This window comes from Anopheles stephensi, chromosome 3 (assembly GCF_013141755.1).
Source record: "Anopheles stephensi strain Indian chromosome 3, UCI_ANSTEP_V1.0, whole genome shotgun sequence".
NCBI classification, from domain to species: domain Eukaryota; kingdom Metazoa; phylum Arthropoda; class Insecta; order Diptera; family Culicidae; genus Anopheles; species Anopheles stephensi.
Genome location: NC_050203.1, coordinates 74708326 through 74733885, shown reverse-complemented (window position 1 = coordinate 74733885; position 25560 = coordinate 74708326). Strand labels below are relative to the sequence as shown.

Genomic DNA, 25560 nt, shown 5'->3' with positions numbered 1-25560 from the left:
CAGATAATTGGCTTGCTAAGCGACAGACACGGCAATTACGGGCTCTAATCAGCGACTTTCAATCTGATTTTAATTACTCCCAGACCCCTCCAGACCCCTTCGGCAGGATCCGGGGGAAACGCGCCAACGCCAATGGGCAATCTTGCTTCTCCAGACGTCCTCCCGAAAAAGAAAACCAGACCAACAGGCCAGGACATTATTTGTGGGCGCTCTTCGACTCGCTGCCGCAAGATTTGTACCGCCACTGCTCGTTTCCATAACAGTTCAGTAATGGCGAAAAGGGATTAGATTACGATTTTTAGCTCACGATAGCTTCGTTGGTTGCGTATTTTTGCTCCGGCGGTCTTCCGCTGACATGAGAGCCCTTGGGCACGTTTTCATGATGATAAGACGTGGCACAGCGCAGATCGTCGCCCGACAAAAAAAAAAAACTGCCAGCAGTTGTGTAGTTTAGTTCCACCGTTGGCGAATTATGCCTCTCGGTTGCTGTGCTTAATTCCAATTTGTTTAAATATGCAGAAAATTACGACCAGATATCAGAGAGAGAGAGCGAGCATGGTGATGAGTTCAGCACTCATAGCGAAAAAAAAACGCACGCAAGTGTAACCATACTTACACCACCCAGCAGACTTCCCAAAGGACACGCTATCGGCAAAAAAAAGGGAAGGATAAGAGAAAACACCCCCGAAGGATATGGGTGGGAAGTAGCTCGCCGTAACCACTCTCACGACATTTCGTACCTTTTGCAAGAAAAGCATCTCCCTCCTGAAGTAATGGCCAAAGTAATGTGTGCGTACTGTGTGTGGAAAGGATACTGGGCGGTTTTCGTTGCCTTCATGATTGCGTTTGAGCCTGGCACTCCCAAAAGACGCGAAAACCTGGGGCGGCGAACGAAAACTTTTGGCGACACAACCTCAAGTGCCGCGCTCCGTCGTCCTTTGCGGTGCACACATTTCACGCTCACTGCTCTTTGAGGTTTGTTTTTTACATTCTTTCTTTTTTATATTTATATCGGATTTCTTTCTGCCTGCCCTTCTGGTGCCTCAGATGTACACGGTGTGTGTTGTTTGAAGTGGTAAACTTATTTTACACAGCTCTCGACATCACAGACGTTCTCGCCTTTATGATGGTAGGCACGAGGCATTTGCCGTTTTTCTGTTTCGGGTGAAGTATTTTTTGTGTGTGCATCTTTGCGCTTGGTTTGCGAATATGTATGTAACAGTTTCATTGCATGTGGGTAGCGATAGAGAAAGTGGTTTGCATGCTTGCTTATTTTAATTTTCATGAGGTAGGTTTTTCAGCGAAAGTAATTTGCATTTTCCCACCGCGAAAGAGTTTCAAAGGTTAGGAAAATTGGAAAATATGGAGTTTTGAAATTGTTATTCAAAGAACGTCTCAAAAAAAGGGATTGCGTAGCCATTCTAATGTTCAATTTCTCTAATTTTGCGGAATAAAATTTTTATTGCTTGAAGAAGTCTTTCTCCCAGTGAAAAAATCATGCACAATGCTCTTGATGGATGCAGCCCTCTATGTGTCAACTTTCGAACCACAAGACAACATAAACAACGATTGTCAAATTAATAAAAATTCTCTTTAGCATTCAAAATTAGTTTCTAAGCTAGTTTTGAACAAATCTAGCGAGAAAATTAATACATCTCCATTATACCCTTCCAATCAACTAATCATCCGTGATGTTCTTCTTCCCATACTAATTATTTTCCATTTGTTCGGTTCACTTACCTTCCACAAAACCAGCCGAAGCTCCTTACACGCCCGGAAGTCTTACAGAAGAAAAAAGGGAGGGAAAAGCGATTTTTGTTGCCTTTCTCTTTTGCTGCTGTTGTAGCAACAAACCAAAATAGAAACCACGTACGAGGGACTACTTCCAGGCCGAACCAGCGAAAAAGGAAGTGTAGCACCGGAAACACAAATCTATCACACACAAGTCTCACACCGTACGATTCACCTTCCTATCCCTTAGAATTCCCCCGAGGTTTTCCTTTTACAGGTACCACTTGCACACACACACACACATTCACACACTAACACTGTGCACCGTTTAAATCAAGAACACACGAGGTTCCCTTCTTCAAGCGTTTCACTTCCGCATCCGCTACACGAACCCGATGTGGGGTTAGACGTCTGTTAGAATCTTTACTGCCTTGAAGACCGCCGCTACACACCCGACAGCTCCGCACTGTTTGGTTGTGTATCGTTAATCATTAGCTATTTCCCACCGGGAACTTTCTTCCGCGTGACTTTTGGCACCAGCAGCTCTTGCTCCTTCCACAGCGCACACAGACTTGCACACCTAACTCGCCACAGCGAAAAAACTCTAGCACCTTCACGAATGTTTCAGTGTGTGCGTACTGTTTCACACGAACGGAAACTGCGGTTTTGGATAAGGATAACGAGTGCGACGAAAGGAGCGAAACACACTCACACATACACTTCCAACGTCGGACCGAAGACTCTCTGGGCCAGTACACAGACTAGGCTCGGGCTCCTGTGACAACAACGGAAACGTATCTTTCACTTTGCTGGTTCGTCGAGTGCCACTAGCTTAGGATGCCGCATGGAAACACTTTCGCACCGGGAAGCTGTATGTTTGATGTGAAGGATGTCTCGGAATCCTGGCAAAAATAGGACGAAAAAAAAATGCATGAAGAAAGAATTAGTAAGTGGGATGCGAGTTCGTTCTACAGGAGAGAAGGAATAGGTTACTAAATTGGACAGTTTCTAGTAGCAGCTAGTAGAAATGATATGCGTCAAAACATTCCTGACACGGTTCGCACAAGCACGGAACCGTCGCCTAAGACGCCCTTAGACACGTTCCAAATTAGTGGTCCTCGTTCGAGGTTTCCAGGGGAACTTCAGCGAAGCACCACTTGGCGGTACACATTTTGGACACAGATCCAGCTTTTTGCGAGGACTCGTTGGAGTTGGAGATACAGCTTGCCAACTCTGTCCAGTTGGAGCAAGAGTGTCAGTAGGTCAGTCGCAATGATTACATAAACTGATCGAATGTTTTCGAGAACATACTGACTCCTCGCTTCTATGTTGTACAACACCCTATTTGTATTATAATGAACGTCCCCAACAGAGCGACACTTGCTGCCTGTATCCCATTCAAGGAATCCCTGCCCTATCAATCCTTTGCCAATCAAAGTTACGATTAGAAAGTAATATTCACCGATTGCAAGGATAGCTGTGTAACACGCGAACGGTCTCCGCCGCACCAAACTCCTGCTCCTATCGATTCCCACACACACACACACCGACACACTCGGCACGCACGCCAACAAACACACCCTTTGGGCAGAGCGCACGCCACAAGGCGGCAGCCACACACGCGTGCAACACAAACTCTCCCCCGAAAACAGCCGAGACACAACCGGACGGGCTACTGAAAAACTCAACGACAGGCGGCAACGACTAACACTCGACTGAAGCCACGGTGTGCAAACCGACCGACCGTCTGACTGGTCACGGCGTCACTACAGTACCAGCACTGCCGTTCGGGAAAGCTCGGGCGAAAAACAGTCAGGGGAAAACATGCCAGCGCAATCCAAGCACGAACCATTTGTATGGAGGATTGCTCCGATGTGTCCGTGCATGGAAAACCATATGGCGCTGATGCGCATACACACACAGACACGGACAGGTTTTGTGTGCGGATGTGTTGGAAAGGAAGTGTCTGTGCGCTTGCGCACCTGTCCACAGGACATACGCACCATCAACACACTACCACAGCTGTACCGACGTGCACAAATCCTTCTCAGGACAAGAAAGCCGCTGGAGAAGACCCGGCATTTTTGGGCCTCTTCGGGTCGGCTGCCGAACGCGTCGAACAGACATGCCGCACCAGGATGTCCGCCGTCGACAGCAGAAGTGAACAGCAGTATGTGTTACATCCGTTCGATTCGCATGAAACGATGGGAACAACACATCTATCGCCCATTTTTTTTTTTTTTTGCCGGCGAAACGTTGAAGAAGATGGGGTAAGAAGGTGTTTCTTTCTTGCCCTCATCCACACCGCATATTCACACTTCCTTTCTAGAGTGGTAGCTTATCAAACGCACACAGCGACACACGGAATATCGCCCTAAGGGAAGGGAGAGAGCATCTACCGGCTCCATCAAATGTGCTCCAGCTCCCTGTTCCACTGTTATTCGGCTTTTGCTATTGCTTCCTCCCTTAAGGAAAACGCAGCAACGCCTGTTGGGTATCCTAGAAAAGGAAGGCGAAAAAATACATCCGTGACATACAAAAAAAAAATCTCACCCTTCCCAATAGCAGGCGGATTTCACTTCCCGTGTACCGTGTGCAACCGGGAACGGGTGGGTATCTTACATAAAATGCGATTTATTCTCTGTTTGATTGTTGTGTGAAGCATGGAGAAATGCATTTTGAGGTGTTTTTTTTTAATATAAAATTGAGTGGTTTGATTATTGAAACTTTGAGCCTTTCGACGTCTGGGTCTTGTTTTGACACTTCAACTTCAGGAAGTTCTTGGACGTCTACAGTGACGTTGGAGTTCTAGAGTTCTACAAAACTTCCAGCTTTTGTAAGCGAGATTAGGGTATCTACAAGGATATCATTGTATATCAGAGATGAGTCCGGATGAGATAAGATACTAGACCTTTCATGCCGCCATAACTTTTGATGTCATTCGTCTTTTGATGAAATGACATGAAGTAGTAGATTTTGCTATAAATCAGTTTGAATAAAAAATGATAAAAAATAGCCTATATTTAATAATTTTGAGTTCAAAACTGCGGATTAAAGAGCACGAACAGAGGTTAAGTAAAATTAATGTACCTTCCTTGAGTTACTCCGTGCCTCGCTTCATGCAACGAACATTTCAAAACAAGCCCCCACTGTTTGGCCTCATAAACTTACATTTCTACTGCAGTTTTCCTTGCCTTTTTTTCCTCCAGCTGTTTCGCATACATTTAGCCCCATTTCCTAACCCCCCCCCCCCCCCCCTTCCATGTGGCATTAAATTCCTATTGCACTTCCACGTGTTTGTGTGTCTGCGTGTAACACATCGCACATTCGCACCTGTCACCAGTGGTCCGTCGTCCTGGTGTATCCCTTCTTTCTGGCGCAACAACAACCAAAAAAAAACCACACACACCCAAAGTGGATAGGCTTTCCTGTTTTGTTGCGGTTTAAGCGAATAGGGCATAATTAGGGCGACGACACAGACCCACAAGGCTGATGCTTCCCAGCACATTGACACGTGCGGAGTGACGTGGTGGCATGGTGCGTTCTGTTTGCTCAACACGAGGTTGACGTTCGCTGCAGCCGGTGATACAGGTAGAGGCGCAACACACACACACCACCTGAAGAACGTTTTTCCTTCCCATAGACAATACGTTTCCTTCGTCCGCCTATCAGCTCACTGTTCTATCGTGTGCTTTACTAAACGTCCGGACGTTTTGCTGGGTGTCAGGGAAATCTTAAAACGGAGTCTTCCCTTTTAAAATTTGCAAGGCACCCGGGGCACATTATTCGAGTGACAATTGAAGGATGTTGCCGGAAACCATTTCTTCCCGTGTGCGAAGAAACGTTGATGGAGACTTCATCCTCTTCCCCAGCCGGGAAGGAAAAAGGTGACAGATGAGCAGCACGGGAAGATATTTGATACACTGACCGCCTTTTTTTTTTTCGCAACCTTGTTTTTGCAGTTTGCAGTATCTCTTCCAGTTTGCTCCACAATCCAATGGACGACGGCAGGTCACCCCATTGCACAGGACAGCACCGAGCTAGAGTTTCCTTCCTGCGCGATGGCCTCGAAACATTGATAGGTTTTCATTTACTGAAAATCAATATTGATTTGGAGAACTACAAAACAAAACATGTCAGCTGTCCTTGTGCGGATGTCCACAAATTAATTTGCGGAATGGGAATTATTACAGTCCTTGCTATTCATTTTTCTTTTCATCCTTATTTTATGGATATTATTGCTATTTTTAATACTTAAAAAAATATTTCAGATTTTTTCAAAAGGAATCAAGAAACATTACAAGAATCTCGAAACAAAAATTCCGACGAGTCCTTCTATTCATAGAACCAACTGCGGTGCGTGTTCGAGCAGTGCCCAATGATGCCGACAAATGCGGAGCTCTCGAGGCAAGTCCTTCTGTACTTCTGTGATGATTTTTCCCTTAGGCGGCTGCCAGTTCCCGTTCCCGAATCGACAACCGAAACCAACACCACTCGAACAATTTCAGCTCCTCGTACACACTCACACGCCGTATGACGTCAAACGCAAAAGCGCGTCCGAAATCGATTTTCCCTTGTAGGACGATTTTTTCCCCCCCATTTTTCCAACCACATCACACAGCACGCTAAGAAAGCGACCTGCTTCATTCTCCTTCCCCAACAGGCTCCGATGCCTCGCCTGTGTGCGTGTGTTACAATCAAATCGTTCCAGAAGGAGAGCATCCTTCGTCAGAAAATAAAGATAGCAACGGAACGGCGGGCGCCGTATGGTGACAACCGCGCGGCCACCGGAACGCGCGTTGAATCTCAAAATGATGATCAAAAGATTGGCCCTTAGAGAACCGGAGAGCGCCTCGCGTGCGAGCGAGAGACCCGGCAGCGACGGAAGTTAATGGCGGTGCCATCGTCACTGTGCCGGAATGCTGCAAACGAAGGATAAGCAGTGTGGCAATCTCGAATCCAGCGCACAAATACATCGGCATGGCGGTAGGCAGACCAACCAAGTGGAGTAGGGAGGAAAAGCGCGTTCGTGAAAATTGTGTGGCCAGCACGGAAAACTGGCACAGTTCAGTGGATGGAGAGAGCGCGCGGTGTGTCGTGTGTGCGTTTGTAGTTGTGCTGGCTCTGCCGATAACGGCGTCGGTTGCCGCAGCCTGCAGGAAAAGTGTCGGCACAAAAGTTTAATGTCCTTTTCTGACTCTTAAGCGCGATTTTCCTTAGTGTCTTCGTTGGTTGCACAGTATTGCTCAATTTTTTAACATTCTGTAAACAAATTTTTAAACCTAAAAATAAACGCATAATTTTGATTATTTTCTTGATAATGTATTAAATTATTTCACTTTAAAATTTTGATAAAAAATTTTAATAGCAAGGCGGAAAAATTGAGCAAAATAATTCTACCATTGCTCGACCATCGATATTCCGTTCATTTACTGGGAAGACGCACTGTTTTGTGTCGCACCAACCGATGGCAAGGACACAGCATTTATTTTCTGCTTTTCCACATAAAAATCTTCTCCCCCACCAAAAGGATCCCCATTCCACTTTCGCCGCCGTGTTTTCCTCCCAAACCATTACCCACAAAAGGATAAATGTGAACACGTATGTGTGTGAGTTGGTGATTTTATGCTACCATCGTGCGTGTGTATTTGTTATCGTTCGCTGTACAAGGATACATAGCAACATTACAGCTCGTTAGTGTTAGTGTGGACTGCTGTTTTTCCCTCATTTCGACACACACTTTTCCGATAGGGTGTTTTTCCGACACACAACAGGATCAATAGAAAGGTTTTGCGCTCGCTCGCATCGTAACCACGCCTGAAAGCCCTTTAGAAACGGACACACACACACACACAAACATTTTTATGTGGAAAGCACAGCGAATGCAATCGCGAGAGAGCGAAGAGAGCATAAAAGTAAAGCACCATGTGGAAATCCATTTTTATGAAACCGGTCTACGAAGCGTTTTCCCGTGTCCCCGTGGAGCGAGTGAGAAGCTTAGCTGGCCCACCCTGTACTTTGTTGCCGTGACGTCCTTCGTCCTACAACAGGGTGATTCGAAGAAGATGGAGCACGTCACCGGAACACACCGTTCCATCATGCTGACGCGCAAAGGATAATATCACCTACACACACACCCGATAGCGTTTTGCACCGAAAGGTGATAGCATGAATCGAGCATCATTCAAGACGCTTATTTCGCTGACCTGGCCCTCATCCCGCTGCGTCTTTGCGCGTGTGTTTGTGAGGGGTGGTAATAGTGATGTGGATGCGACGGGGTGGACCAAAGGGAATCCACCATTTATCTCCATCAAACTGCACTTTTGGGATTGTTGACCGGAGGCAGAGGCGACGTGGGCAAGACACGTTAATCTGCGACCTACTCAGCGATGGATAAGGATTTACACGTCGCTTTCTTTCTGTGGAACGATGGAAGGACGAAGTGTGCAGCATTGAAAACGATTGTCGCACCGGCATACGGACGGGATTAGAATATTGAGCGGACAAGATGGGGACTACAGTTCTATAATTAAACGTACTTGCTCTGCATACTGATAAGCCGTCCGAACGGGTACAGGTGACAGTAGGTTGTCAACTTTTAAAATCCTTTAAATAGTCCATTTTACCATCGATATCCTTTCTTCTTCTTCTGAGGACTTCGTGAGTAGACTCTCTCCGGCTTCTTCTGTTTGATATCCGTAGTTGAATAGTTAGTGTGGGATTTGACACCGGTCTCTCCGCGTTAACTTCTGCCATCAGTTCCATAATTAAAAGAACATTCTTCTGCATAACGATAAATTGTCCTACGGGCAATCAGAATTGATAGTATGTTGTCAAATCCTTTTAAAATGCCTTCGCACTGATTCTACAAATCCTATCTCCCGCTTCAACTTCTTTGGCTCTACAACCTCAGGAATGTTCCTTCACTAGGCATATGTATTACATCCTTGACTTGATTTATCCGTACCCCGATAACCGGTTTGGAAAAACTAAACATCATTGGACCAACATAACCTTTTACTCCCTTCGTTGGCTCTACAACTTGGAGAGATCTTGCCATTTCTTGCCTTCATGACTTAAATTTCCTCACAGTCTCTCTCTCTCTCTATTCAGTCCTGCGTGCGGTGAGGCCTCCCGCAAGATAAGCGTCCTAAAATAGATTAAAAATTGAGTAAAAATTGATCACGAGCTTCCGCTTATCGAATTTGATTGCCCCGCATTGTTGAATCGATAGATAAAATCAGTTTCCGGTGCGCGGTTGCGATTAATGAGGTACGTACGGTGGCGTAAGCGTAGGAAACCGATCCGTCCCATCAATCGCCCCGTTATCATGTGTGTTTAGTGGTGGAAAAGCGTTTCGTCACGGTTTCGCTGCTTCTTCTCTCCTTTTTGTTCGCCCATCGGCGTGTGTATGTAACTCGATTGACAGATAATCAATATCACCCGCTAATGAAGCGGTTGGAAATGCACCACCCAGTCCCGTCCCCCTTGGGATGAATTCCGTACCCCCAGCTGCGTCTCGTGACGGTGTCTTATCAGGTTTGTGCTGTTCATTTCTTTTCCAGTATAAGCTCAAGATTATTCAAATTTCGCAATCATCGTCGAAGTAAACAACGGCCCTTGGGGTGGTGGGTGGGTGTGTGTATAGGAGGCCCGGTTTGCTTACGAGACGGGATGTTGGGTTTTTCCCAGCATGCTCCCGTACTGTCAAACTATTTGGAACCACCAACACCCATCTCCCATCCCGCTCTTCTTGTTTGCAGTCTTGGAACGGGCAATGGTAGTGGTGGTGGTGATAAGGTGGTGTGTATGGGATGCTAAAGAGTCAACTTACCGGGTGTTGGAGCTTGCTAACCGGAGACGCAGACACACCGAAAACCCCGTCAACATCACTTTGTAACACACACCCAATGTCACCTTTTCGGGTTATGCACTACACCAATACGGGGAGGTGGGGGCCCGTTTTTCCTTCTACCAACCGACCCCGGTTTTGTTATTTTCACCTAGAATCGCGCGCACATACACACACACACACTTTCTTTCACACACCGTGTGCTTGTGCACGGGCGAGCACTGTCTCGAAACGATTCCGGCAGCAGCAGTAGCAGCAAACACACTGTGACGCGACGAGCAATACGCCTTTTACGGGCCCGGTACCACGGTGCGTGTATCGCACACAAAGGAACAACGTCGCGCACCGACCGGGAGAAGGAATGTGACCCTTTTCCGGTCCAGATTTGGTTGGGCCAACACAAAAAACATCAATTTTTTGAACGCACAGAACACTTGCGAGGACGACGAAAATAATGACAGCGACGAATGGCACGGGCAGCCCATTTGACAGTTCTGGCTGGTTTGACAGCACGGCGCACGAGCGCGCACAATGGGACGGCCCCATGCGGTGTGTGGTGGAATTTGAAATATTTTAGGTTTCAATTTAAATTTTAAAAATATATTTTTCACAACGTTTGGAAACATTTCACGCATATGAAAATCTGTAATAAAATCGATATTATTCTAACAAACAAGCAGTTATCAGCTCGTAGCTTTTCTTTATACGATTTCTCCGGCTCTACTTTATCTTGTTTATTTATGCCACGCGGTCGGGAGCGAAAGTTAAACATTAATACTTTGTAATGCAAAACAGAAAATGATTCATATTAATATTCTACCACCCCGGTGAATCATTCACTGCAAACGTATATTGATAATACTCGAACTTGGTTGAACATCTTTTTCTGCCCATGCAGATCGTTAGTTGTATGTTGTGAACCGTATGGATAAAATCGGGCCTTGGTGTAACGAAATGTTTAAAATGCATTGCGCTAACAGCAGCATACAGCTTTTAAATCACGTGCTACTAGTGTTATGTGTTGTTAATTACATTCGTACGTTAGATACTTACCACGTGCCCGAAATAGTTGCGATTCAATTTTCAGATTTAAATAATGCAGGTTTCGTTTCATTCCAGAATGCAGTTACGACCAAAAGGACGTGGTTCGAATCTTTGGTCCACGACTAGTACCTGAGCACAGTGAGCTGACGTTGGAATGCGAAGCTGTAGCGGAAGATCTTCAAAACGCTACCATCAATTGGTTCTTTTCAGAAATCATGACCCCTGTACACGATCGTTCAACAAACATCTCAAGAAAATCAGAATTGTTTTTCTCACCAACTTTGCATCTCTTTCTCTAGATAAGCACAAACAAGTATCATTCGCCAACCGTTGGAAAAAGCACGCTTCAAATCAATCACGTATTAAGACAGCAGACCAACATTTATTACTGCTGTTTGAATGACTCAACAACGATTTGTGCATCGCAGAGTGTGATCGTACTGTACACAACATTGGATCGTCAGATAATGCCGATCAACGAAACGAGTGGTGTACTGATTCTACAAACTCAATCTGCCGACGGTGTTCCGGAGCAGTTAGTCAAATTTAACTTCGCGCTATGTCTACGCTACAGATGGAAGTTTGAAAATGTTGATATCGTATCGTTGGCCGGTACTGATCACCATCACAACGAGACGGTCAGGAAAAAAATTGACCGAACACTATTATGGAACCATCTGTACTATAATGTGGAGTACAATCTTCGTACCGAGAGTCGATTATTTCAAGTCCAATTAAGTGACAGCGTGTCCGAGGCAGCGTACTATTTGTATGTCTTTTTAAATGGTGCGGTTCCAGTGTTGTGCTACTTCAAGATGGTACCTGTTACTTATCTTCGTTGTATAACATTCCAGGCAAACCTAGACCGAAGATGCATGATATCGCGATGCTACCCGACACGGGATTCATCGATTTGAGCTGCTGGGGAACGGCAGTCCCTGCACCGAGAGTGACGTTTTCCTTCACACCATGTCCATCACAGGAGTGGAACAATTGTAACCACCCGCCAGTTACTTTAGCTGAATCCACATCCACTAGAAGTTCGATCGCCTTCAACGAAAGTACGCAAGTGATCGGTTCGACCTTATCTTCCGGTATAGTGCACTGTAAGGCTACCAACTCCCAGGGTACATCCTGGACGCACGCCAAACTGTTCCAGCTCCATCAGTACGAAGCAATAACGTTACGGGTAGTGCACCCGAGTAGCGTAATCTACGTAGGCGATACGATCACTGCCCAATGCTCCGTAGATCGTTACAATTTCACAAACAGATTTACGTTCCGTGTCCTCGATCTACGAGAGGAAGCATTGGGTCTTCAAGAAAACTTTAACTGGGTAGCTAATTTAACGATTAACAATGTCACAATATCCCAAAACCGTATAGTATGCGAATCACTGCATCAAAATGGAACACTAATAAGCAAAACATTAGCGTTAAGCATTGTACAGCCCTACATAGAAGCTCAGGACAGGGTGAGACATTTGGTTGCAGAACCCGACACACAATTACTACTAAGTTGTAATGTGAACGGTAGGCCTATGCCGCAGTACCGCTGGTTTCAAAATGGCATCGAACTGCCGCACACCAACTTTATGCTGATTGCATCAGTATCCGGAGACGACAAGTTTGAATGTATCGCAAGGAATCGAGTGGACGAGTTGACCATAACATGGTTGATATCGAGTAGTGGTAGCAATAGTGGTACAGGTAGTATAGAGTTTAATTCTCACTGTATAACAGCCATTGTTCTCCTGCTTATAGCTATTATGGGAGCTGTCTTGTGTTACTTCAAAGCCAAGCAGCTATGCACACTGTTCCGGCTTCTCAAAGCCATCAGGACTCGCAGCCGAAATTATTGACAGAGTTCTCAATAAAGTATTTTACCGCTACCCCGTCTCGCTCTATTCTTCCATTGGGACTTTGATCTCCGAAGAATCTGACCACCGTTGGTACGCTTTGTCCACAAGGAGTTTCCGATTACGAGCTGCCGATATCAGTAGGAGAGTGAGGGTGAGCAAAGTTCAAGTTCGATTACGATTGGATTACACAGGTGGCGAGAGATACGGTGGACACAGTACTCGCGCCTCAACCACTACTAGGAACACTGTGGACAAGCATTCCTGCCAAAAGGGCGAATCGCGGTTGTAAACATTGGAGTGAAAACCTCCGTCGTTATTAATTACCGCATCGCAATATGCTAATGAACGTTAAACCTTGCTCCCGACATCCTCGTAGTTGCGTTGTGGTGAATTTTTTTTTTGGACGAAAGTCGGGCACGTTTCCCACGCATGCCGGTCAACCTCGACCATTAAGGCGGAAGAACTGATAAGGTTGAGGCAACAAATTTTGACAGTTGCAGCAATGGGAGGCTGCTGCCGTTTACATCTCGACCATCGACCCCTTTTCCTCTTAGGGGGAGGAGGTGGCCCGAGGGGAAGCTGTGGAGTGTTAATGTTAAGGCAATATTTACTAGGCCAATGAACAGAAGGCCATCGGCGGCCGGGGCCGAAGGGCCAGTGTCAGTGCGATGGGTTTGACGGTTGACGTCAGAGCAACGACGACGCACTTTGCCCGTGCCTGCTGCTGGTCCAGTCGCAGAAGTCGGGAGCGTCCGATGTCCGCAATTGCCACGGTGCGATCGGCGTCTCCTTTGGTCGTGCGTTCTTCAACAGACTTTTGATGTAGTAATAAAGAACTGGGGATTGGGGGTGAGTTGAGTTGTTTGTTTTCGAACCCCCCGCCCGGAGGAGTCTTCACAAGGCTTATCGGCCAAAGCCGTACCGTTCGAGTGCAGGCGATTGTTTTGCACTTTCTTGATTGAATGGGAACGCATTTCACACCGCGGAAGGCAATAGCGTTTCCCCGTACGGCTCCATCGCACATACAGATTGTGGTGTGCAGTGAGAGTGAGAGTGAAATATATTTGACATGTTTTTTTCCACCCTGTTTGACATACTTCGCATTACATCACTGAGTTTCCTCCATTCTTACTCCATCTTTCCAGACAGAGTGTCCCACAGAGAGAGGGGTTCAGAATTGGCGAACTCATGTCACAATTAACGGTTGGAAAGTTGTTTTCGTAATGCACCACATGGGAACCGCTACATCCGTTTCACATTAAACGGTCAATGTCAGGATGTGGAGACTGCGTGTCGTGATGCGCGTGTCCCATTCTCCGCTCACGTTGTGGCAGGTAATCTGAGGCCACAATTCTAGGGGACTAGAGCGAAAGCGGAAGTGTCAAGCTCGACGTTCGCTTGGTCTAAAGCGGCTAAATTAATGGTTTTGCTCTGTGGGTATGCCAGGGCCCTGATCCAGAGGTAGTTCAGTATGTCATTACGGCGCTCACCGTCACCAAATCACTGTGTCACGGTGGTACAGTAGGCGTTGCAGGTTAACAATTATTGTTTGTGGTGCCATGTAGAAGGAAAAACTGGGAGCTGCAATGCTCGGTTGGAGAGAATTCTCTCGATCACTTAGGTGATCGCGTTTTGTACCTAACCTTAAAATACTTCTAGAACGCGAGAGAGAGCCTTCTACTTCTACTTCATGAAGTAATGGTGAATTCTAGCTAAAGTGCTATAACATTGGAACCTAATAAGATGCTTACGTATTAAACTTGGGAATAGGGGATTTTCCCGGTGAACGCCGTACAGCTTTCTCACACCGGTCGTGACCGTTTCGCGCTTCTGCAAAACGATTCCAGCAAATCGAAGCATTACCTGACATGTGTTCAGCTGAAATATGATGGAAATTTTCTGCATAATTATTTGTGCTTGACGTCAACCATCTCACCGGGCATCGGATCTTAGTGCTAGAACTGGTTTTGAGGTGTAAAGTTCCTTCATATGAGCCGCCCCTGTGTGTAGCAACCTCTACCTGCTCCCTGACCTGAGCTCATGGTTATCTCAAGTTTACATAATTTCTTTTAATTTTGTTACTTATCTGACATAATGAATCTTATTTTATAGCTATATTCTCAAGATCTCTTATGCAATCGATGACAAAAAAAGGCCGACAATCGCTTCAGTTGAAGATCACACTCGAGGATCGCGCTCAAGTCTCAAGTGGACCACGCCTCGCACTAAACGCTAAGTCATTCCCCGTCTCGAGCTGATGCTTGCAGCTCGATAAATACAAATAATTACAGAGCAGTTAAGCAGCTTACGCGACGGCAGATTTTGGTCCACAATTATCAACCCATTACTGCGAAATCGTTTTGTTCTGGACGATCGGAACACTCGCTTATTTGCCCGATCCCATGTTCCAACAAAGCATCCGGTTTTTTCGGACTTCGGCACCTCTCACGCCCTACTGACTCATTGGAAGTGTGTGACGGCTGATGCACTAGTGAATGGGGGAAAACTGGCAGTGGCAGTGCATTTTCTCACGTTGCAGGGTTAACCCCAAGGGGTCGAGGTCTGGGATGATTCTCAGAGCTGTCTCATCCGGTTCTAGGCCCGAACGTCAAAGCTCGCCCGATTAGCTTGCATCGGAGCCGGTTCCGGTGTGCGACCTTCGGGCTTACGGGTGAGTAACTTTCGCCACCTGTTGACCACATTCGACTTCGATTCATATCTTGAGCGATACCGTCCAGGAAATAAATCTCACCTGTCAGTTGCTCAGTAGCAATTGAGTTGGCAATAGTGTTTATTGGGCTTGTTTTTTTTTTAGATTTATTACCTTCGGAACTTGCTTAGCGCCAAATTTAAACCCATCAACGTCACGGCACGGGAAAAATTAGTCGTAGGAATTCGTTCGCGGATTAGCGGCTTCTGATATCACCACACCAAACTTCAAGGTTTCATACGTTACTTCAAAACATCGACCACCCCCTTCGCCGTTATCGGCAGAATCGAAATCGAGTGATACGAAATTTTGAAGGTTTCCCCGACCGACGTACACCTTGGCAAAGCGTAGAGCAGCTGCAGATAACGACGGTCCGGTCCTGCCGTGTGGGGTGCGTAATTCCCTTAGCAAGGCACACACGTAAGACGGGCTGAGAGAAGGGGTTAAAAAGTAGCTCGCGTCGCATTGCAATTCCCGAATCAATCGCAGCTTATCAGCTCATCAGCTGGTCATCCATGCGATCCCGCTCCCACTCATTGGTCGGGTTGCGCCGTACCGAGCGGGCCGAACACAGCTCTACCGCACAGGCTCGCTGTCTTAGTAGACGGTCAATCGCGCGAATGCACCGACACCGACCGCGAGACACACGGAGGTAACAAAGACTCGTGCCGTCTCTATCGTACGTCGCAGCCGGTGACGAGCGCGGCTTCGTGCGGTGGCCCACGGTTTGCTGACTTCGATTGCGTCAGTTCAGCATCAGTAGTTCTTTGTCGCTGGATCGGGTTAGAAGGGGATCGATTCTTGGCGACTACGATCGTCCACCTAGGTTCACACCCGTTCGCGACTTGTTTGTGCGCTCAGTTCTCTTCGACCTGTTGTTTTTTATTTTATTTGGAGTGTTCGTGAGTGTGTGTGTGTGCGCGCGGTAGTGAATGAGGTACATCCATCTTGCTCGCACGCTGCTTCTTGAAGTTTGTACCCTACTTAGTGATAAATGTTTCGAGGTTTTTATCGCTCCGTAGAACTCGCTCTTGCTTGAAGTTACTAGGGGCGTCGTCGGAGCCCTGTGTGTCAGTGCCTGAGTCAGAAGTTCACTGGACATTGGTCAGAGTGAACGGTTCGTTTGGAAGATGCGATAATAGTGTGACTAGGTGCGACCGTCCTGAGCTTGTGAAGATACTGTAGAAACGCCGTGAAGGGCTAGTGACAAGTGCTCCATAAACACCTCCTCAATAATCGAGTGTATTTGAAGTGCGAGTGCGCGAAAAAAAAAAGAGTCGCCCGATAAGACCCAGCGATGGATATCCTGCAGCAGGAGGTGCGCGGCATCGCGCTGGCCAACCTGTCCGAGGTACAATCGGCCCCGGTGTACAACCAGACGACCGTGCCGCTGAATCGGAAGGATTCGCGCAACATGGACCAGGCCGTGATACGGAACAACACGGCGAACTCGTACCCGTCGAACCACGACATCGAGGGACACATCCGGCCGTTCCAGAATTTGCCTGCCCGCGAAGCGGTCGACCTACAGTTTAAAGATGTGTCGTACTGCGTCAGTCTCGGGTTTCGCAAAGGTAAGCAATCCCGAGCTCCGGTACCGAGAGATCCGTAATCCCGCTGGTGGCCGGCTACACGTGACCGTGGGCAAGCGGGCGCAGCGCAGTGACCATGCTGGGGTAGCGTGTGAGGCAGTCACTTTGTGCTGACGGTTGGCACAAAATCGAACCAAACGACCGAGGACGATCACCTTCTCCCCCACGGCGTTGACTGGGTGTGAGTGTGCAATTTTTATGAGTTTTCGTTTGTTTGGTATTGTGTGTGCAGGCCTCGCGATCGCACAGTGATAATCGGGACAAACCGAAAAGGGCACATGACAGATACGTTTTATTTCCTCCGTGCGGAGATAGGAAAATGGGATGATGGTTTTCCCTCTTTGTGTTGTCAACAAAGACGTGGCCGGAAGATGCACCAGGCTTGATAATCGGATCGGGCGTATTATATTCTGCTTTTGAGGACCATCTTCTGGTGTGAATTGGAAGTGTGAGAACAGGTTAGGTCAGGATGGGATAGGTCAGGATAGGCAGGAGAAGACAGAAATAGTGGACATCTGATGTCACTCTCGGCGAGTTTCGATGCACCGACGCAGCGTGTAAGCCATTTGCATTGATTAGCATCCCTGTCAAGCTGCCATCGGAGCGACATTAGCGAGAGAGAGATTACTCTGAAATGAAGCAAAATTACACCGAACAGTTGTGTGTGATCGACTTCCCATAGAAGTTGGTGGTTTTTACCAAGAAAAAAAATCAAGGACAGAATATTTACATTTTATTGTGGCAATGATTGTCGGCTAGTTGTTGTCGCCGCCATGCTCATGCACACCTTCAACCGCTGTCCAGGTGAGCAATGAAATGCGCGATCGGCAAACCTTGAAGGTGATAAATGTATACAATCCACTATGTTGGCGCCTGACGTAAAGACAACTCAGTCCGGGAATTAGTTGTCGGGAACTTCGTTTTTAACTGTTTGTTTGACTATCATACATTCGTATTTTTGGGGAGAAATATTCTGAGTCAGCAGCTTGGTCATGACTCGGCAATAATTGATCAAACAATGAAATTTGCAAATAAGCCTGCGGATATAGTGACGTACAAGAGAGAGAGAGAGAGAGCGTTTGTTTTGCATTTCAACAACAAATCTTGCCGCTGCTCTGGTCTGGTTTGCAAGTGTATCATTGCACTGATCGAGACACTTTGTACAGGTGTGTGTAATTAAGACGCTTCGAGAACGGCCCGTGATGTCAACGCCGATCGCGTGCAAAGTTCATTTCCTACATCGCCCACACTCACATAACGCACCGATCGCTGATTCATGCACCACTCCCGGCAATGCGTCTCTCCACCCCTAGTGTTCTTAATATTCTAATCGCATGCACGAGCTACTCATGTTCATCTAACGGACCTATAGATCACCACTTTACCGGAATAACAAATACGTACTACGATCGGGTGCGTGCTTGTTTGTCAGTTTACTTAGGAGGGGTCTTCTTTTGCCGCATCAAAAACGGAACACCGAGCGTCGTTTGTTTGTACGTGTCCTTGAAGTGTTTACAGGGCAGGACACCCAACACCTAGCGATGGAGCAAACGGTTGCGAACAAAGAAATGGCAGGGGAAAGAAAGAAAGAAAGTGATGATAAGACACTTGTCAAATGACGCTGTGTGCGTCGTTTCGATCGAACGATCGCGCGCCGATCGCGCCCGCTAGTGACAGACGTGGTGTGCTCTACCGCCACTTCCCTCCCAGCATAAAGAGATCTCGCCACGGTCAACTGGTTCGCTTGTGGTGCGGTGTCGTGATCGTCGTACACATCATCGCCAAGCCGTTAATTTCTCACTAACTGGCGCTATGCGCGTTACCCGACCCTCTGGACACTTCGTCCAACTAAAGGTCCTCTATCGCCCTGGCGTTCGCAGTGACTCACGTGCGTGTGAACGATTCGCACGCGTCCATGAGCTTGGGGAGGCAGGCGAACCGGACGGCATCTTGCTAGCCGGCTAGCCACCGCACACCGTGTCCTTTAACATTTGTCCTGGCTGGTGCAAAACTTGAACTTGAACTATCCGGGTGGACTGATCGGGCCGATCGTGACGCTAGGAGTGGCGTTGGAACGACACCACAAATGATTGATTCACGTGTGCACTGGAAGGAGGCTCGAGACATGAGGTGTATTTAAAAACAGGTATTCAGTCCCCTTCCTATAGTTAAGGTGGGCAGAAGTTGTCAGGTTCACGCTCACCGGAATTGCACGGTAAGCTGCCACTCGAGGAAGGTAGTGATCTACTTTCGATTTTGCAACTCGAGAACCTGCTCCAACGTAAAACATCAAGAATCTTGATGATCCCCACTCAGGAAGCATGTTTTTCGGCGCATCAAATAATCGCTCGACAGCCGAGCCACTCGACAATTGGCGACCTTTGGTCAGCAATCACCTCGTCGTCACTGTCTTATCGTACAATTGGGCGATGGATAAGGGGACGCCATTGTGCTGCGGCTGATAGCGGTCGGTTACATGACGACTAGGTGGACACACCACCAACCGAGTACCCTGCTAATCCTTCCCGGATCTTCAGGGCTATTGGAGCGGTCCGCGTAATCGCTACCCTAAGGGTGTAGTTGTTTTGACCTGCCCTAGGTATTATCCCTTGAGCTGCGCTGTTCGCCATACACATTTGTCGCCGGTCCCTTAGCCAGCCAGCTAGCCTGGTTGCTTATCATGCGTTCTGCTTACGTCAAACGGTAGTTGGTTTGCTGGTGTACGGTAGTGGCTGTTTGGACCCAATCAATCGCGAAGCATTCCGAGCGTGATTGAACTAGTTCCCGGTGTTGTTGATCAATGATCGCACTAGCAGTAGTAACGATTGACACCCTTCCGAAAACAAGTGTACAATCGTTGGGCGTTATCAAAAAAACGCTCTAATAAACTGAAACCCCCAAGACTCGTCTCCCTCCGGGAACTGCGACGTGCAGCGATTTGTCAACTTCCTTTCGCTTTTTGCACTTAGAACCTACGGTACCTCAGCACTAGTTCCTGGTTGGACTGGACTTGGAACGGTCCGGTTGTTATGAATTCGAGGACTTTGCCCAGGCACCCGGCACAAACGTTAGGGTGGCAAGTAGGATGTTGTTCTACTGCGACATATACAGAAACCGTTTTTGCAACAACATTCACACCAGAGCAGTGTAGTGTATTTTGAAAATCGATCTGTACACACACAGTCACCATAAGGTAGACTCACGCCCATTGGCCGAGACTTCCTTACGCAAGGAACGACCGATGGAAGCTGTAACGAGCTGATAAGATATCGATTGCTGATATTTTGTCACGGGTCGTGGCACTTTTTGTGTGAAAACTGTTTCGATTTACTGCACTGACTGTGGCCTTCTCCGTCATGCCTGTGTGTAAATTTTACGCCCGATTGACGGCTCGTGGCTCAAGGTTAATGGAGGGGTTTTATTTTTGTTGATACTACAGTTCTACATCTTCCGTTTGTGTTTTTTTTTCATTTCGCATCTTCATTCCAGGCCAGAAAGAGATCCTGCACAAGGTGAATGGCAAATTTCCTGGTTCGCAGCTGATCGCCATCATGGGACCGTCCGGTGCGGGCAAATCGACCCTGCTGGACGTCCTGTCCGGCTACCGGAAAACGGGCGTCGAAGGTGCGGTCTACGTGAACGGGCGCATCCGCAACCTGAACAGCTTCCGGCGGATGACCTGCTACATTACGCAGGACGATCGTTTGCAGACGCTGCTGACGGTGCTGGAGAACATGCGCATTGCGGCGGATTTGAAGCTGGGTCCGGAGGTCTCGCGCCACGAGAAGGAGTCCATTGTACGTTTTTTTTGTGGCAATAGAAAGCTGGGGGGTTTGTGAACGAAGTAACGAACGATCTTGTTCTTTTGCAGATTGAAGACATTCTGACTGTGCTGGGACTGTACGAGCATCAGTTCACCATAACCAAGCGTCTATCCGGCGGCCAGCGCAAGCGTCTCTCGATCGCACTGGAGCTGATCAACAATCCTACCATTATGTTCTTGGACGAACCAACGACGTGAGTAGCGCAAGTGCTTCCTGTCTGTTCGCATACTCTCGAGCTAATAAATCTTTCTGTATCGTAGTGGACTGGACAGCTTCTCGTGCAATCAGGTCGTGGACCTGCTCAAGCAGCTCGCCAAACAGGGCCGCACGATCATCTGCACCATCCATCAACCGTCCGCCAAGTTGTTCCAGGAGTTCGACCAGGTGTACGTACTCTCGAACGGCGAGTGTATGTATCAGGGCTGCACCAACAGCCTGGTACCGTTCCTTCAGTCCGTCGATATGCCCTGCCCGGTATATCACAATCCTGCCGACTATGGTGAGCCTGTAATGCGCTAGCGAGTAGGTATAAGCGTTTTCGCTAATCGATTCCATTCCCTCACCAGTGATCGAGCTTGCGTGCGGAGAGTACGGGGACGAACGCATCCAGCGGATGGTGATGGAGATGGGCAACGGTGAATGTACCGAGTGGTTCACCGACAAGCGGAAACTGCTGAAGCTCGAGCAGCTCCGGAAGAAACACCCGCTGAAGAAGATCATCGAGCAGAGCGAAGACCTGACGGCGACGTCGCAAGTCCATCAGCTGCAGGTTCTGATCAAGCGTGGCATTATCAAGGCAAAGCGGGACGCTACCCTCACCCATCTGCGTATCGGGGTGAACATCGTCATCGCCGCTATGCTGGGCTTTCTGTTCATCGATGCCGGCAACGAGGGTTCGCGCGTACTCGACAACTACAATCTACTCTTCTCGATCCTGATGCACCACATGATGGCCACGATGATGCTGACCGTGCTGACATGTAAGTGTAAAACAATCCTGACAGCTCCCGCAAGTTCTCGGGCGAACTAGCCGGGGTCGTTGCGGTCTGTCCCGGTTTGTCGGCAGACCGTCTGCTGTGGTGCGGCCATTCACAGGAATCTTACACTGCTCTGCTTCTCTCCCTCCCCCCCCCCCCCCCCCCCCCCGTTCCGATTACAGTCCCCACCGAGATGGGCGTTATACTGAAGGAGCACTTTAATCGATGGTATACGCTCAAGTGTTACTACCTCTCGGTCTCGATCATCGATCTACCGCTGTCCGTGTTCTGCTGCCTGATCTTCACCGTCATCATCTACCTGATGAGCGGCCAGCCAATGGAATGGTTCCGTTTCGGCATGTTTTTCACCATCAGCCTGCTGATCGTGCTGATAGCGCAGAGTCTCGGGTTGACGATCGGAGCCTGGTTTAACGTGGTGGTGAGTAATCTATCGAAAGCCCCTTGCTCAGCCGGGTCTTTTGTTTGCTTATCGGCCCATCAATCGAACTTCTTCTTCTTGTGTACGTGTAGAATGGTACCTTCCTCGGCCCGGTGCTCACCATCCCGATGATGATGTTTGCCGGTTTCGGTGTGACGCTGCGCGATCTGCCAAGCTACCTGAAATGGGGCAGTCACATCTCTTATCTACGGTACGGTTTAGAAGGCTACGTGAACGCAATCTATGGCGAAAATCGGGAGACGCTGGACTGTGAGCTGAAGCCGTACTGCCATTACAGGTGCGTACCATTACAAGGCGTGGATCGTACCCGATCGCCACTAACATCAGCTATCCCTCTGCCCCTTCAGATATCCTGCCAAGTTCCTGTCCGAGATTTCCATGGAAGGCGATCAGTTCTGGAAGGATGTGTACGCTCTCTGTGCCACGCTGCTGTTGGTGCGCGTGTTCTGCTACTTCTGTCTCCGATGGAAGGTTATGTCGGTGCGGTAAACACGTCCGCACCAAAGTCAGCTCTTCGTTGGAGCTTTCGTTCGGGAGCACTCGATACGATTAAATGTGATGCCAAGCAATCGGTGGATGTGATTTGCATTACCCGACACGACACCAAAAATGGGTTTTCCAAAACATTTTCTTGTTACCAGCCAATTGCGCTTATCGGACGGTGCTAAAGAATGCGCCAACTTGCGCACGCGATAACGCATATCGCAATGCATTTCAGTGACTGTACATATAAAAAATTCCCCCTACGTCCAGCAGGACGTGCGTCTATGGTTTATCAACCACCGCCGTGCTATTTAGCTTTAAGTTTGGTTTGCCGAGCGCCATCTTGTTGCTGTTTGAGGAGATTTCGCGTCCTTAAGCAAAATAATGAAATGTCCCATAGGATATAGTAGAGCTACAAATTAGTCATCGATAGTCAATAAAATGTTAAACCTGCGTTTTACAACTTATCTTCTCTGCCGCTTATCGCGTGTCACTTAATCACACTACATCACGTGCCCGTTGATTGACGGGCTTGCTCACAAACGCCACAACCCCGGGTGAGGAATGTAGCTACGTACGACATTAACATTAGCGACCAAATGAAGCTTCCCATCCGGATATCGGTGATCGGTTCGGTGGGGTGTCTTCCCAGCAATTATCGATTGGCGTACAATTTCACACCGTTGTCTGATCTGGTGGTACATTGTTGGAATATGTAATGATGGCTGCACGTCGGTCGTTGGCGGTATGTAATCAAGCAATTAATTGATCGGCTCCGATCGGAAACGTGTGCTTTCGGGCTGAAATTGCACGACGTTCATGGCGATGGAAATTATGAACGAATTCTGGTTTTAGAAGGATTTTTTAAATGATTTTTTCTTGTAAAAAGGATTAACTAGATCCAGAAAAGGTTACTTTTGAAATAGATTCCGGTTTATCAGGTTCTTTTTCCAGTGCCAGCCTTCACATGACAGGACCGGGGGCCAAATCCCATCCAGACCGCTTCGCCGTCACAGAAAGCCAGAAATAGCGGGCCAAGACCTCTCGAGGTAGTAGTGCCAAATAGGAAGAAGAATCATCCGATTTCTTTTGTCACATTACTTTTGCAACATTTTATAAAGTTTTTATGAAATGAAAAATGAAAAGTTTTATTGACGTATAATTGTGCATTCCGTACACAGCCAACCCTGTTTGATTTAACGAAAGATTTGAAATTTTAACGAAACGATACATTTTGAACGAAAAGCTGTATGTGGGAAATGTAATGCGGGATTGCATAACTTTCAGGGTCCAAGCTTTGGAGCTTCATGCATGGTGGGTAAAGTCGTTCAGTTGAAGGTAAAAACTTTGTTTTAATTATAAACATTTTATTTATATTATAGTTTTTGCTATATCTCTTTCTCTCGCTCCCTAAAATAATAAAACTGAAATTATCTTTTTAAATAAATTTTGTTTATGTTTAACTATTTAAAAATAATGTGTTAAGAATAAAACAAATACAAGAATAAAATACAAATACAAGAAACAAGATTTTTTTGGAAAATTGGATTTGTATTTAAAATTTGGTATACAGTTTTATTTTATAATACAGCCTTTAGTAAAATGTGTTTTGTCCATATTTTCATCATAATGAATGATAAAGTACTCATGATCGATCTCTTGGTTTATTCAATACTAAGATCGTTTTCCTAGAATCATCAATTACAGTTTACAGAAAAAATATCGATAACATCAATATCATTTAAGGATTTTTTTTTAATTAGGTGGTCTAATTGTATTGTCATTGTATCTTAATAATTTAACTATACGTTATCATGATTTCCAGTAAGCCGTGAACTTGAACAATTTGCTCCACGTAGCCGTATTGGTTTAATTATATTCCACCAGATATTGTTAATCAATTAAAACGAGTTGAATTAAATACAATTGAATTGATTTTTACACCAACCAAGATATAATTTCTTCAGATAAGACTCTCAACGACTACAAGCATTTGTACTTATTAAAATACGAGATAATAAATTTTTTGCTGGTAATTTGATATGCCTACGATCTACCCGACTAATCCCTTCCGGACAGCTTTAATTAAGTCCCGATTCGCAACCTGCTCTTGAACTGTCGGCACAACATCGAAATTCGCTCAATCTTGTCAACAGCGTCTAGCGCGAGCTCTAATCTTGCAAGGACGCACACCGTATGGCAAGGACACCCGGTTCGCATATCTCATTAGGAACTTCTCCGGAATAATCCGAACAGACAGTCGTTCCGTCTAGTGAATGCCGGGCAAAACAATGGCAACTGCAGGGCACCACAAACTAACGGGCAAATGTGATAAGTTCATCATGATCATGTCACGCTCGGTTCGGCGCGGGCTCGTGGCATCGGCATGCGGATCGCTTTCGTAGCAGCACTAATGCAGCACCCGGGCTACGAGCTGCACTGTGACACACTAATTGCTGCTAATGGGGAGGTTAAACGCAGCGAATCGGTAGTCATTCTTTTGTACTACTGGCGAGATATCACGATATGCGTCGTGACCGATTGTTTCCCCTTTTCCCTGGGTTGGTGTTGTCACATGGCGTAACATCTAATGTCACTAGAAGAAAAAGGGCAATTTATGGAAGAGTTTTTTTCTTCCTATTATCGTAGCTTATCAAAAGAAAGGCATTTAATAGCTACTGCAGCTCAGAAGCAACAGCAGAGCGCATTGTGAGTGAGTAATGCGAGCGAATGATTTGATGCGTGAGTCAACGCTTTCTTGCCATTCTCTTGTCATTCTCTGATTGCGCTGTAGATAAGCAAACACCAGCGAACTTAAATCAATTGTAACGTCCATTTTGATTTGGTCATTTGGACATGAAACCGAATGCCTCCGGGGAATAGTTTCGCGTAGATTAAACCGCTAATTACTAAACCTTGACGCTGATCTCACTCGCAACTGTCGAAAACCGCGCTCCGTCTATTAAAAATCGATTAATACACCCGCGCGGACTCTCACCGCAGGTAAATCTGTTTGGTTAAGCATT

The 25560-nt window shown here is 47.0% G+C and overlaps 3 protein-coding genes across 7 annotated transcripts in view; 2 read left to right on the top strand and 1 right to left on the bottom strand.

Moving 5' to 3' along the window:
* The window catches only part of LOC118510750 (stress-activated protein kinase JNK), a 61059-nt gene extending 50991 nt beyond the window's left edge, over window positions 1–10068 (bottom strand). For 2 of the 5 annotated variants that reach the window (XM_036052991.1, XM_036052993.1), the window contains exons 1-2: window positions 9566–10067; window positions 1741–2633 (exon numbers count right to left, since the gene is read on the bottom strand). The gene's annotated coding sequence lies outside the window, so the exon portion shown is untranslated. Of the gene's footprint in view, window positions 1–1740; window positions 2634–3193; window positions 3507–9565 lie in introns of those variants that run through there. The other 3 variants (XM_036052989.1, XM_036052992.1, XM_036052990.1) reach the window with 3 other exon arrangements.
* Window positions 10069–10541: 473 nt separating this feature from the next.
* Window positions 10542–12509, top strand: LOC118510749 (tyrosine-protein kinase receptor ver-3-like). Its single transcript, XM_036052988.1, has 4 exons — window positions 10542–10619; window positions 10703–10851; window positions 10927–11413; window positions 11482–12509. The coding sequence occupies exons 1-4, from the start codon at window positions 10547–10549 to the stop codon at window positions 12486–12488; spliced, it is 1716 nt and encodes a 571-aa protein (XP_035908881.1). The 5' UTR covers window positions 10542–10546; the 3' UTR covers window positions 12489–12509.
* A 3321-nt stretch (window positions 12510–15830) lies between these two features.
* LOC118510742 (ATP-binding cassette sub-family G member 4-like) lies at window positions 15831–23001 on the top strand. The gene is made up of 8 exons (XM_036052973.1): window positions 15831–16772; window positions 20280–20587; window positions 20662–20807; window positions 20875–21113; window positions 21181–21594; window positions 21774–22030; window positions 22123–22328; window positions 22399–23001. The coding sequence occupies exons 1-8, from the start codon at window positions 16496–16498 to the stop codon at window positions 22538–22540; spliced, it is 1989 nt and encodes a 662-aa protein (XP_035908866.1). The 5' UTR covers window positions 15831–16495; the 3' UTR covers window positions 22541–23001.
* The last annotated feature ends 2559 nt before the right edge of the window (window positions 23002–25560 follow it).

What these genes read in the sequence shown, in the direction of transcription:
- LOC118510742 (XM_036052973.1), top strand. Translation starts at nt 16,496, where the DNA reads ATGGATATCCTGCAGCAGGAGGTGCGCGGCATCGCGCTGGCCAACCTG. An exon ending in TTCTTGGACGAACCAACGAC is followed by an intron (nt 20,808 to 20,874) that starts GTGAGTAGCGCA and finishes TCTGTATCGTAG; the next exon opens with TGGACTGGACAGCTTCTCGT. An exon ending in GAGCCTGGTTTAACGTGGTG is followed by an intron (nt 22,031 to 22,122) that starts GTGAGTAATCTA and finishes GTGTACGTGTAG; the next exon opens with AATGGTACCTTCCTCGGCCC.
- LOC118510749 (XM_036052988.1), top strand. Translation starts at nt 10,547, where the DNA reads ATGCATTGCGCTAACAGCAGCATACAGCTTTTAAATCACGTGCTACTA. An exon ending in TTTCAGAAATCATGACCCCT is followed by an intron (nt 10,852 to 10,926) that starts GTACACGATCGT and finishes CTCTTTCTCTAG; the next exon opens with ATAAGCACAAACAAGTATCA. An exon ending in TTTGTATGTCTTTTTAAATG is followed by an intron (nt 11,414 to 11,481) that starts GTGCGGTTCCAG and finishes ATAACATTCCAG; the next exon opens with GCAAACCTAGACCGAAGATG.